The 13,764-nt window shown below is 42.0% G+C and overlaps 1 protein-coding gene across 1 annotated transcript; it reads left to right on the top strand.

Moving 5' to 3' along the window:
* The first annotated feature begins 1,798 nt into the window (after window positions 1-1,798).
* LOC148902367 (RNA-binding protein 4.1-like) lies at window positions 1,799-7,498 on the top strand. Its single transcript, XM_088990843.1, has 4 exons — window positions 1,799-1,914; window positions 5,207-5,631; window positions 6,202-6,833; window positions 6,911-7,498. Exons 2-3 carry the CDS (start codon window positions 5,220-5,222, stop codon window positions 6,822-6,824), a joined length of 1,035 nt encoding a protein of 344 aa, XP_088846969.1. The 5' UTR covers window positions 1,799-1,914; window positions 5,207-5,219; the 3' UTR covers window positions 6,825-6,833; window positions 6,911-7,498.
* Window positions 7,499-13,764: the final 6,266 nt, after the last annotated feature.

Raw genomic sequence — 13,764 nt, 5'->3', positions numbered from 1 at the left:
TTCATAATATTTACAATTCTAAAATTAACTGTTAATGCTAATGTTAGCTCGTAATATTTTAACCCAGGGGTCTCAAACTCAATTTACCCAGGGGCCGCTGGAGTCTGGGTGAGGCTGGGCCGCATCAGAATTTTCACAAGAAAAGCACAGATAACACATTCCAATGGTCTCAAAATCTTTATTTTTAACACACAAAAAAAGAATTACATGAATAAATGGGAAAATGAATGAAAAATAAATTAACCAGTAATAAATACATAACATAATTATAATGATCATAAGGCAGATACATACGACAGAAAAAAAAAACACAAGAAACTAATTATTTTAATCAAGTTTCAAATGTCTGTATTCACAGTTCTTTATTCTTTAACTTTCTTCACATAAAGAAAATATTGAACATGAACTGTCCCAAACATGGCTTCTCTTGCCTACCTCTTGCTGCTAGAGACCTGGCAGTCCTTCTTTTCACAAAGCCGAGCCACATTTGGCTTGAGGGAGGAGGCAGTGGACACTGAGTAGGGCTTGAAGATGCTCATCAGTAAGTCTGGACCTGTACTTGGATTTATTGAAGTTCAAGGTGGAGAAGAGCTTCTCACATAAGTATGTGCTCCCAAAAAGACACATGTTCCGCATGAACATTCGGGAAAGTTCAGGGAAGCTGGGGGTTAACTCTCAAACATTGCCCAAGCTTGTCTGCTTCTCCATTCACATCCCTGAAGTTGGCTTTGAGTGCAGAGTGGCACTGTAGGTTACAGAGCTCCATTTGGAACACAGCAAGGGCATCTTGCACATCAAAAGAGAATTTGGGTCGGCAAAAATTTGAAATGTGGCTTTGTGCGTCCTGAAGTCTGCAAATCTGTGATTAAATTCCCTCTGTAGGTCCAAAATGGTGGTTTGTTCCATGGTTTGTTCAGCGGTTTGTTCAGCGCCACGCACAAGTTTCATTCATATCAATCATGCGGGCCGCACTAACATTAATCTTTCATGTCAAGGCGGGCCGCAAAATATTCTTTTGGGGGCCGCATTTGGCCCGCGAGTTTGAGACCACTGTTTTAACCTAACAATATGCAGCTTATGATGGCGTATTACACGTTTCCCTGCATTCTGGTTCTTGAAATGCAAGAAATGGGGAAAAATTGGATCGAAGTTTACGCTCTTTTTGCTAACACTACATTTTATAAAGGTGAGTAAGTTGTATTTTTATAACTCATAGAAGTGGGAGAATATATATTTTTCTCCATAACTGCCAAGTTTCAAGCAAAAAGAAGCATTCGCATGTTTCTCGAGCTCGCAATTTTTTTTCCTACTATTCAGTGACAGCCATTTTTTGATTTCTGACGAAAATCTGCCTGCATTCTTCGTTGATATTTGCTAATTTATATTTTGAATATTTTCTTGTGTTTGCTGTCATTGTTTAGAATGTCAAAAGCTTTCCAAATGTACCTTATTCGTTAAGACCTGCCAAAAATTAAACAAAGTTGTGATAGTTTAAACTGTAATAAAGAACTCGGTCGCATATTTTCATTGTTTTAACTATGTAATTTAGGCAGAAAATGCCCTCATATTTCAAAAATTAAAAAAATCCATTTTTCCTTATTTGTCATAGGACAATAATCTATACATATCTTGAAATTTATCTAAATGCACTTTAATATGGTATTAGAACATGGTTGATGAATTCTTGAAAAATGTTGTCACATCCCTACTGTGATCAAAAACCACGACGTCACCGATGCATCATGGTTTTATGCTAGAAATGTTCCCTTTTGAAACCAGTAGGGGACCTAAACGTGGCTTTGTGGCGTTGAATCGCGCACACCGAGGACGAGGAAGACGCGGCCTTGGGGAGTTGTTGGAAGCGCCATTTCAACCCTCATTCATTGGTGTCGATTCCTTTTTTCTTACAAAGTGGTAAGTCCGATTTTTCGCGTGAAATACGCCCGTTAAAACTCACCAGGAGTGGAGAATCAATAGTCTCGCTAGGTTACCGAGCCTTTCTGGCTTTGACGCGATCGGTGTAATGTTTACGAGCCGACGCATTGTGTCCGCATTCATTTAGCAAATCGACTCCTCAGTGATCCACAATTTACTTTCCATTGGCTCAGTGGACGCGAGCGTCATGTTAATGTAATGGCACTTTGGACGCGATATCTCGTCTCCAAAGAGTTCAATTCCCGTGTAAGCGAGCCTCGGTCTCGTTAGCATCGTGCGTGCTACACGATACGTCGGGAACTGCCTCCCGCGAGTCGTTGTTCGGCACACAAACGTCTTTGCATCGTATCCGACTTTGATTTGTTTGCATGGATGAAACGACTCTGGGGAGGTCGGCTTTCATATCACACGTTGGGTTTGAGCGGCGCGGCGCCATCGCAGTTCCAGGCGGTGAGCTGCAATTAGCGCTGCGGCCCTCCTGTGGGGATTTTCAAAGTTCTCCCCTGTGTGCTTTCGTTTAACCAGTCACACCCCAAAAAAACCTTCAAATAGGGTTCAGTGATATAAATTGCCCGCTCAGAAGAAATTTGAGTGACGTAGTTGTCTATATCACAGGTGTCAAAGTCAAGGACCTGGGGGCCAAATCTCGCCCGGCAGATCATCTTATTCAACCTGCGAAACTAAATCAAACTTGTGAAATTACACGATGTTTGCTGAAGCCCACACCAAAATTTCAAATTGTCACATCTAAACTACAATAACAGTCAGTATTTTTTTTTACCTCAAATTTGAAAACTGGTTATTAACTCATTCGATGCCATTCACAAATTTACTCGGAATTGAAAATCTGCCGTCGAACGACATTCCAGAGTTTATTCAGGTTTTGACTTTTTGCAGGAGGGTTAAGATCCAGTCCCTGTCTATCTTGTGTGTGAATTTTAGAACTGTAGGTAATGTATTTCCCTCCCTCGAGGGGGGCAACAAGGTCACTTTACAGTCACAAGATACTTCTTCTTTTCCTTTCGGCTTTTCCCTTCAAGGGGTTTGTTTTTTTTGATCCGCATGTTTGTTTTGGCCTTACATTACATCATTATTATTATATTAATACATTTCATTTCTAAGCGCCTTTCAAAACTCTCAAGGTCACTTTACAGCGGCAGCCACACCAGCCAGCGTTCACTCTACCGGGTAAGCAGGCTTCGCTGACGCAAAATTAGACTGACAGCATAGCTACAACACTAAGTGTTATCTGTCGGGTGACTCTGAACCGGATCCGGATTCCTCCGATGAGTGGAACAACTGTCAAGTTGTTGAAGGTGTCACTCGAAGGGGAAAATCACCTTTCTGCTTGAATTTGCTTCTCTGCCGAAAAAGCTCATTTTCTCGGCTTTTTGGGAATAATCGAGCATTTGGCCTCAAACCACCTGATTTTCATATCCGCTATCTCCAGAACCAAATAAGCTAGGAATTAACTTTTTGAGGGAAAATGACCAAAACCCCTGGCCCTTGAGTGGGCAAATTTGTGCACGTCTGGCAGTGAATTAGTTAATTTTTATTGTGTGCTGTTTCTAATATATGCAGTGGATGAAACATTTTAACGGCTTCCCCAAAGTCATAACGGCCCACAAGAGGAAACCGTAACGACAATGTGGCCCGCCCCAAAAAATGACTTTGACACCCATGGTCTAATTCACAGTTGTCAAAGTCAAGGCCCAGGGGCCAAATGCGGCCCTCCACATCATTTTATTCGGCCTGCGCGAGCAAATCAAACTTGTGAACTTCCATCATGCTTGCTGTCATGCCAGCCAAAATTTTAAATTGTATGTAAACCACTATCATTATTTTTTATTTCAAGTTTAAAAACTAGTTATTCATGAATTTGTTGTCGTTCTGTATGTAATATGTGGACAGGATTAAATATTCCAATGGCTTCCCCAAATTCCTAACAACCCCTGAGAGGAAACCGTAACAAAAATGTCGCCAGTGGCAAAAAAATAGTTTTTAAACCCCCCCCCCCCCCGATCGAAATGAACTCTTCTGATTTGCTAGTGACCAGGTCAACAACCAATTCCGCTGTTGCGATACATTGTATGATATTTCATAATAGGTCTGGCATCAACCTTAAGTGTGGGTCCACCCATTAACCTAATGCTTGGTGAGTTGTTGCGACATATATTGTTTTGTGTGACTGATTATTCGAAAAAGTTGATTTGTTAAAGTGGAAGGAAAATTCTGAATCGGTGCAAAATAATAAAGAAGTTACATGCATCTTGGAAATGATCAAATTCTTGACTCGTGACTGTAAAGTTTCCTTCAAACTTTCGAAAGGCACTTCTTAATGAAATGTATTATCATTATTATAAATTCGGCCATACTTTGAACCACAAGTCTCTCAAATTGTGAATGTAGGGATGTGACAAAATGTTTTGATAATAGTTCAGCACACATTTTCTAATACCATATTAAAGTGCATTTAAATAGCCTTCAAATGATGTATAGATTATTGTTCTATGATAATAAGGAAATAATGGACTTTTAAATTTTTTATGTGGGGATTTTCTGCCTGTAATTACACAGTTAAAACAATGAAAATCTGTGACCTAGTTCTTTGTTATAGTTTAAACTATCATAACTTTCTTAATTTTTGGCAGATCTCAACGAGTCATTTGCCATTAGAAAGCTTTTGAAATTCTAAACAAGAACAGAAAACACTAGAAAAAAGCAGGCAGATTTTTGTCAGAAATCCAAAATGGCTGTCACTGAATACTCGGAAAGAAAATTGTGAGCTCTAAAAATATATATGCTAATGCTTCTTTTTGCTTGACACTTGGCAGTTATGGAGAAAAAATACATATTCTACCACTTCTATGAGTTATAAAAATACAACTTACTCACCTTTATAAACTGTAGTGTTAGCAAAAAGAGCGTAAACTTAAATTTTTTTCCCCCTGTTTCTCGTTGTATTGGGAAATTTCAAGAACAAGCATGAAGGGAAACGTGTGTAATACGTCATCATAAACTGCATAGCTTGGAAAATCCCACGAAAAACGATGACGTACGTCACAAAAATGCAATGATATACGCCTGCGAGTACAGAGTGCGCTCGGTTCACTGGACAGAAACAATCGCGCTGGAATATAGCGTACTGTAGCGTACCTAGTGAATGGTTGTATACATGCATTCAAATATTTATGTATTGTTTATGTATGTCTGGTGTAGCAGTGGTGACAAACTTGAAATGAATAACATATTTGATTTGTCGGTTCCACAGTGCGCCTGCAGTCATGGTGAAAATCTTTATCGGCAATTTGTCCGGCAACACCAATATCGAAGAGCTGCGGGGCCTCTTTGAGAAGTACGGCGTGGTCACAAAGTGCGACATCATCAAGAACTTTGGCTTTGTGCACATGAGATTCCATAGTGAGGCCGAGCAGGCCATCCAGAACCTCAACCAGCACCAGCTGAACGGCTGCTGCTTGAAAGTGGAGCTGAGCAAAGACGTGCCCAGATCCAGCACCAAGCTGCACGTGGGCAACCTCAGCGAAGGGGTGACGGCGGATGTTTTGCGGGCCAAATTTGAAGAGTTTGGCTCGGTTGTGGAATGTGACGTCGTGAAGGACTATGCCTTTGTTCACATGGAGCGGATGGAGGACGCCCTGGAGGCCATTAATAAGATGGACAAAGCCGCCTTCAAAGGTGACCTCCCGATTTGGATTGATAGATTTGGATTGTGCTCTCGCGACCCCCCACCACCACTGACCCCCATCATCTAAAATGCCTAAACTGATACTTTCCCCAGTTAGCATGTGTGCGGGCGAGCGTAAGCAACCTTTTTCGGGTGGACCAAAAAGGCCCTTTTTTTACATACACACTTGACTCAAAAAGCTAAATAATGTCGGGACTCGATTTCGGCATAAAGTAGCAAAAAAGTGAAACAATCCCACCGCAGAAAATGTTTTCTCTTAGTATCGATTCCATTGCATGCCGGGTGTCACGGGTGAGAATCCCTCGTTTTAAACAAGATCTCTGACAAGGCTTTGGGATCAGATTGAGTCAAGGATGAAATACCTTGAGAAGCTCGAGCGAGACTGCGGTACTCAAGCTATCACGTTTACGTATTATTTGACACCGCCACGGCCCGGTTGGTTCCCTGGGACAAAACGGCTCTTGCGCTAGCCCATTTTCGACGTTTGCTTGTTTTTTTTTCAAGCGGGCGAGAGCCTTCTCGTTTTGCGGTCTCATGCGTGTCTTCTCTCTCCTTACAAGGCAAACTGCTGAGCGTACAACAGTCCACCAGTCGGCTGCGCACGGCCCCGGGAATGGGAGATCATACCGGCTGCTTTGTCTGCGGGAATTATGGTCACTGGTCAAAAGACTGTCCAGTTGATCGCAACAGTAGCCACGGTAACGACATGAGAGGTTTCGGCGGCCGCGGTCCCCCACGCGGTCCCCCGGGCTTCGGCAGGGGCGGCTACGGAATGGCCGGCGCGCCCCCTCATTTCGCGGCCGGCGCCGCGTTTAATCGGGCTAGTTACGGCGGCGGCAGGATGCCACCGCCGCCCCCTCCCCGGAGGCCTGGCTCCGAGGCGGGGGACCACTATGACAACCGGGATCGGCCGCGCGCTAGCGTCGACTACTACGACAAGTTCCGAGCTCGCCCTTACGGCGCCATTTATTCCGAGGAGCGACGCATGCCCTATCTGTCCCCTCCCCCCTCCGCCCTCTCAAAGTACTCTGGCGCGGACCCGTACGAAGGGCATCCGCCGGCCCCGCCTTCCGCTGCTTACTACGCGAGAGAGCACAACCCAATTGCGCCGGCGGGCTACGCGTATGAGCGCAAGCGGCTAGCGCCCAAGGAGCATTACGTGCCACGCTACGCGCCGTACTAGAAGTGCACGGTAAGGCTCGCTCGCTCGGTGGATATTTGTCGCGGGGTGCCGTCAAAAGCCACAAATTTGCGTCTTTTCTCTTTCAGGTCTTCATTTTGTCAAGCTTCCAGACTACCTGGTGCCACCTTCCACCTTTTTTTTTTTTTTTTTTTTTTTTTTTTTACACCGCCCTCCTCCATAGTGTCACATTTATGTCTCCATTTTGATTTTGTTTTAATATGTACATTGATAGCTTTTTTTTTTTTTTTAATTTTCAGATCGTTTTTTTTTTTTTTTTTGTAAAGCTTTTCACGTGTTCACACATCAATGTGAGATGTCTTCAACTTGTCATTTAAAATTTTGGCTTTGACCTGACAACGTTTTATTTAGCGTTTACCCTCAATTATTTTCATCAAAATAATTTACTTCCCATGTCAAAATTCCTGGTTTAGTTTGAATTATTGTTCGTGCTACTCTGATTAGCAATGGTTGGATCAAAACCACGTTAAGATGAGCCCACTCAGTTTGTTTCTCAAATGGCAAATAATGCTTAAAAACATTCCAACCTCCCCTTTATGACTACGTTGTGAATCCCAAAAAATATATAACTTGCTTTTGTTTGTTTTTTGTTTTGTTGTTGTTTTTTGCCTTTCTGAAGTGACAGTTTTTTTTAATAAAGTGTCAGTGTGATGGTAGGGTATTGAATGTCATTCTCCTGGCTTTCAGGTTTGGTACACAAATTTCGCTATTTTTTTAAAAGGGGTGGCTTTTTTAATCTGCAAGAATCATTAGGGTGAATGACTGTGGGCTTGCACTTGATACCCAAATATCAGCATATATTTTCAAAGTCATTTTGGCAAATACTGCTGCTTTTTATTTTCAACCCCACAAATGTAATGTTACTTTGTGTCTTGAGTGTTTCACTATTTAGGCACATCAATGTTGAAATCCTGCATCACAATGATTGTGTCAAGTGGGTATGACAACACGAACTTGATACCTTAACCTTGTTTGGGGCTTACGTATATCGTCGACATAAAAATGCATATTCTGATCATTAGGTATTGGTACCTATCCTGTTTACTACCGTGTTAATGAAAAGCATTGTGTGGACTTGGTAGAGCAGCACATGTGTGTCCAAAATTTTATATCACTTATATTTGTTTTTTTTTTTTACCTTTCTGAAGTGACTGTTTTTATAAAGTGATGGAAAGGCATGGCATGTCATTCTGGCTTTCTAGTTTGGTACACAAATGTCACTTTATTTTGTTTACAAGGCAAAAGTGCCACATCCAAAATGGCGGGCATGCTGACGAATCGTAGCTGTGGACCAGGGGTCCCCAAACTTTTTCCTGTGAGGGCCACATAACTTTGTGACGGGGGTGTCAGTTTGTAACAGAAAAAGTGTGACGATCATCGGGGAGCTTAAAAAAATGTTTTCCAGAAAGCCACACATAACCAAATAACCCTTTCCAGGTTCTTTACAGAAAAAAAGTCAGGAAACAGATCACACTATTAATGAAATAAATAACTAAATAACCCTCTTTGAGTTCTTCACAGAAAAAAACAGGAAATAAATAACACTATGAAATAAATAACAATAACTCTGGGTTCTTCATAGAAATAAAAAGCCATGGAACATTAACTTTCTGTTGTGCCATGCACAATCTTAACAGATAAAAGTTCAGCTCAGTGGAGCAGCTGCAGGGAGTAGTCCTCTGCTCCCCCCAACCTGAAAGCAGGGACCTCTCATAGCAGAGTCCGGCACCGCCATGTCTGGATAGTAAGGATATATATATATCGAGGGCCTAAACTACCAGTAAGACTTTAGTTTGCTGACGAAGTTTCTTGGATAAGAAGTGAAACGTCCGACACCTTCAAAGGAGTACAGATGACGGCTGAAGAAACCTTTTCATCCTGTACGACTGAGAGCTTACACAAACGTTCAGCTCAGTTGTCAGAGCAGAATCTCTCTGGCACATATGAGCAGTGTCTTAAAGTTCTTGTGTTCCTTCCTTATAATGCTTTTGTAGGTTTGGGTGGGCTTGTAGACACCGCTGTTTGCAGCTCTCTCTCATCAACTTCCCTGTGAAAACCACAAATGAAGCAGGTTGAGAAAGTGAACTAAGTGATTCAGTACCTACACAGCACAATACATTTCACTATACCAGTATGGCTGTAAAAATGGATTTTATCCCAGTAGATTTTATTATGATCATATTTGTTTTTGCTCAGAATGACTCAAGTCAGAAAAGTGAGCTTACCTATGTATGTTCATCAGTGTGAACTGTGGGTCTGTATCTGGCTGGTGAGACGTTGAATATCAGGTTCCATTCTAAGTTACAGCCAGTCTCAAGCACTGAAGCAAATGTTCATCTTTCAATCTTGATCTCATCGGAGATTTCAGCAGTTTCATGCGAGAAAAGCTTTTCTCGCAGATATACGCGCTGCCAAAAACTGGACATTTTCATTGCGTGTTTTTTGATGTTTGGAATGTGTCGTTTGCGAGGGCGGCATAGAAGCAGTGACGTGCGGTGAGGTTCATGGCTGGTGAGGCACTGGCGTCATCAATGACGTCACCGCCCGTCTCTACTTCGTATTTGAACGGCAAATGTGAAAATTCAGCGATTTTGAAAAAAATCCTAAAACGGTGAAGTTAAATGGACAAGAACTTTAAAGTACAAATCACTAAATACATCTAACTGTTTAATTTATTTTTTCATTTGATATTTCCGTGACAGCTTTCCATGATGACAGGTGAGGCACTGCCTCACCTGCCTCCACTGACTGCACGTCACTGCATAGAAGTCAATGAGATTGTTGGGCTTGAATGCGGCTTTCAGAACATCACAGTTCTGTAACTCAGGTCCAACTTCTCCGTGGTTTGGTACACTTGGTCAAAAATATCCCCTCCCGTTATAGTCCCTTTGACACTTTGGAGTGCTGCCATCTCCTCGCATATCTCAAAGTTTGCGCTAACTCCACCAATAAAAATGAGCAATTGCGCTGTGTGTTGCACGTCCGTGCTCTCATCCAGTGCTAATGGAAAAAGGTCACATTCTTTCGTCTTCTGCTGCAGCTGGCCATATACATTAATCCCGATTTCTTCACCGCGTCTGGTGATTGTACTCGCCGACAGACTTACGGCATTATATGCATCTTTCTTCTCGGGACACAACTCCTCCGTGACAGCATCCATACATTTCTTAACAAATTCGGTCCGTGAAAGGTTTACCGCTGCTTGCTATCAGTTTAGCAACCCGAACTGATGCCTTCTTCAGCTGAGCTTGGCGTACAAATGTATTCTGCTGAGATAGTAGTCCACTTTTCGCTTTGAGAGTTTGTCTGCTCGTATTTGGCCTTGCAAGCTATTGTACTTGTCTTTGTGACGGGATTCATAGTGCCGGCGAAAATTGTATTCTTTGAATACCGCCACCGCCTCTTGACAGATGAGACAAGCAGCCTTTTCTTTGCATTGAACATAAAAATAATCGTTTGTCCACTGCAGGTGAAATACCCTGCATTCTGAATCAATTTTTCTCTCACCTAACCTTTTCGCCATTATTCCGTTCACTCTTTGACAGGAAGGTTTACAGGAGAAAACGGGTCTGGGAGCAAATAGAGGGCGCCAAACTGAGCGCACCTGAATGTACCACCGGACTCCCCTCCACTTCCTCACACGTCACTTTCTTGCGTCGCGTCGCATTGTGACCGACTCCTTTAGCGTTCTATTGTGAGCAGGCGTGTTTGTATTGTTCAATCACGATTATAAACAACATACATTAATTACATTGATTAAAATAGGAACAGATAATGATCGAAAACCGATCTTTGACTTGTAAAAGGATTTTATTTTTCTGGAGGCCAAATAGGGAAAAAAACTGATAGCATCTCTGGTATTGTTCAGGGGGCCGGGCCAAACGTGCCGACGGGCCGGATACGGCCCGCGGGCCGTAGTGTGGTGCCCACTGCTGTGGACCAACCTCCCAGAGTGAAAAGAACCCACAGAAAAGCCACGCCGGCAGGGGGAGAACACTGAATTGGACACAGCAGGAATTGAACCCACGACCTCAGCACTGCCAGTTTGATGCAGTAACCACTGTGCTTACAGGCCGCGAGTGTAAGTTTGATACAGTGTATGTTACAACAAATATTTAGACGGTGCCGAAAATATGGGGAGGGTTACGCTTCACAACATTATTTCTCAACGTGGTTCAGAAAATATGTGGAGGGTTATCTGAATACCAAGCTGTAAGCAGCATGTTAGGCTTATAATTGTACTCTATTTGAATGCTGCATATTTTTTAATGTTATTGTGTGAGTTAGTGGATGGATATTATTATTATATTATTATTATTATTATTATTATTATTATTATTATTATTATTATTATTATTATTTCCTTCCCGATGACTGGCAAACTACAGTGAACATAATCAGAGACACAGATCGGAAAGTACTTGGTGTATCGAGTGGAAGAAAGGTAGATAAGGAGACTTGGTGGTGGACGGGGAGGTGCAGGAGTGTATACAGAGAAAGAGGTTAGCAAAGAAGAAGTGGGACAGTGACAGGACGGACGAGAGTAGAGAGCAGTACAAGGAGATGCAGATGCACGGTTAAAGTAAAGGTGGCAAAGGACAAACAAGAGGCCTATATGATGACTTGTATGCTAGGCTGGACAGCAAGGAAGGTAAGACTCAACTTTTCAGGCTGGCAAGACAGAGAGACAAAGATGTTAAGGACCTGCAGCAGGTTCGGGTGATTAAGGATAGAGATGGCAATGTATTAACAGGTGCCAGTGGTGTGATGGCAAGATGGAAAGAGTACTTTGAAGAATTGATGAATGAGGAAAATGAGAAGGAACAAAGAGTAGAAGACGTGAATGTTGTGGACCAAGACGTAGTAAGTATTAGAAAGGATGAAGTGAGGAGGGCGCTGAAGAGGATGAAGGGGGGAAAGGCACTCGGGCCTGATGGTTTACCAATCGAGGTATGGAAGTGACTGGGTTATTCAACAAGATCTTAGATCAGACATGGGCAAACTCGCCCGTTAGGCTTTTTAATCCGGCCCGCCGAACTTGCCCAAATAATAGTAAAAACAGTGTCTGAAACTCATGACAAAAAGTTAGAGGACAACAGGGCAGTTAACTGAAAAGTTGCCTGCCCCATTTTTCACAACTTCAAGCACAATGAAAAACTAATCACATTAAAAAACATTGTCACAAAGTATAAAGTTTTCTTTAAAAGAAGAATATACCTACTATAAAGGCTACCTTGCTTAGTTTACGGCAAATGTGCATGGCTGTAGATTTTGCTGCAGTAGTCGATTGTCATTGTGGTGCACAATGCAGCTTTCACATTGCTTCCGAAGAGCCACTAAGCCCCTTTCATAACACTTTACAGTCACGGTTTAATGTAAATTTACGTTTTGTAGCGTGACATATGTTGTTAGCTTCTTTTGAATCTTTCTTCTGGGCTGAGGTTCTGTGCATCTATTTTGGAAAATGACATGCAATTGCACGACTTTTTAACGCTTGATAAAGTCCGGAAGAAAGAAGCAGGCTTCTGATTGGCTGCCGTGCCGAGTATGCAAATTTCAACTGCAGGTAGCCTATGTCTGTGTGCTCGGCGACGGTACACATGTATTGTTTGCACGTGAAGGCGAGGGCGTCAGTGGAGAGTTTGTTGAGCACGCGGTCACGACAAACCATCTATGATTTGGCGGAATTTAACACAAGTAGGTATTATTGATCTTGAATATTTCGTTGTGTAATAACATGTTTTGAATGTTGAAAGTGATTCAATTTTTCAATAAATGTTGATTTCTTTAACTTTGCCCCTTCAATGAAAACTTATTAAAAACAGACGCAATCTTGATAAATCACAGTGCGTATGTTATTTTAATCTATTTCCATTTCCTCCTCCAAGTATCTGCGAAATAGTATGTAAACGCCATATTCCTTGAGACAAATTTATTAACTGATCAGGGATATTTTTCACATTTGAAAGACACGTCTGTGTAAGCTCTCAGTCGTACAGGAGTGGTCCATCGATGAGAAGGTTTCTTCAGCCGTCATCTTAACCTTCACATTTGTACAGATGACGGCAGAAGAAACCTTCTCATCCATTTGAAAGACAGTTAATAAATTGGGTTGTAGTGTTCTTACTGTGCTATGATGTTTGTACACACTACATTTAAAGGACAACCGGCACCTTTTTTTTTTGTTTCCCAGTGACATCAGAAAAACGTTTTATAGCATCTAAAATACACAAATCAGGCAGGCTGATATTTTTAGTTAAATGAAAAACACCAATAAAAATGACTTCAAAATGAATCCGGAAATGGCCAGTTTCAGAAGGTCCCACCCCCTTGTTCGTGACGTCACGCCAAGACGTCTTGCCTTGCTCGAGAATCAAAACAATGGCTTCAGATTCGGAGAAGATGTTTTCTTGTTACTCATCCAATTATGAATATGATTCAAATAGTTCTGAAGAGGAAAGCATAAATGTTTGCAATTGATTCAAGGAGTCCTCCCATATCAATTCGAGCCGTCAATGACAGCAATGTAGCACCCAGAAAATGCAGAAGATTGCGCCCAAGCTCCGTTGGAAATGGGCTGATTTGTCAGCTGGGAATTTGTGTCAGCGAATATCAAATACAGTAGTATAAGGCGCACCCCCAATAAATGCTGAATTTTCAAACTGTTTTCATATATAAGGTGCATCAAACTACAGTAAAGTCTCGTTATATCGATATTCAAGGGAGTCCGAAAAAATATCGATATAACCGGGACTATCGATATATCCGACCCTGTTTGCATGTATTTTCTCCGTGCGTGCATAGAAATAGTATCGATATAACCGGGACTATCGATATATCCGATATCGATATAACGAGACTTTACTGTAGTTGTCTTGGTGCAACACACAACGATTCACCATCGCGTTATTTATGTGTTTTC

This window comes from Hippocampus bargibanti, linkage group LG02 (assembly GCF_051943395.1).
Source record: "Hippocampus bargibanti isolate YZ-2025 linkage group LG02, ASM5194339v1, whole genome shotgun sequence".
Taxonomy (NCBI): Eukaryota; Metazoa; Chordata; class Actinopteri; order Syngnathiformes; family Syngnathidae; genus Hippocampus; species Hippocampus bargibanti.
Note: the sequence above shows the minus strand (reverse complement) of the source record. Positions and strands in the feature narration are given on the sequence as shown.

Bases quoted from the DNA above. Each gene is read 5' to 3' on its own strand.
- LOC148902367 (XM_088990843.1), top strand. From the start codon at position 5,220: ATGGTGAAAATCTTTATCGGCAATTTGTCCGGCAACACCAATATCGAA. The intron at 5,632-6,201 runs GTGACCTCCCGA...TCTCCTTACAAG, and splicing joins GGACAAAGCCGCCTTCAAAG to GCAAACTGCTGAGCGTACAA.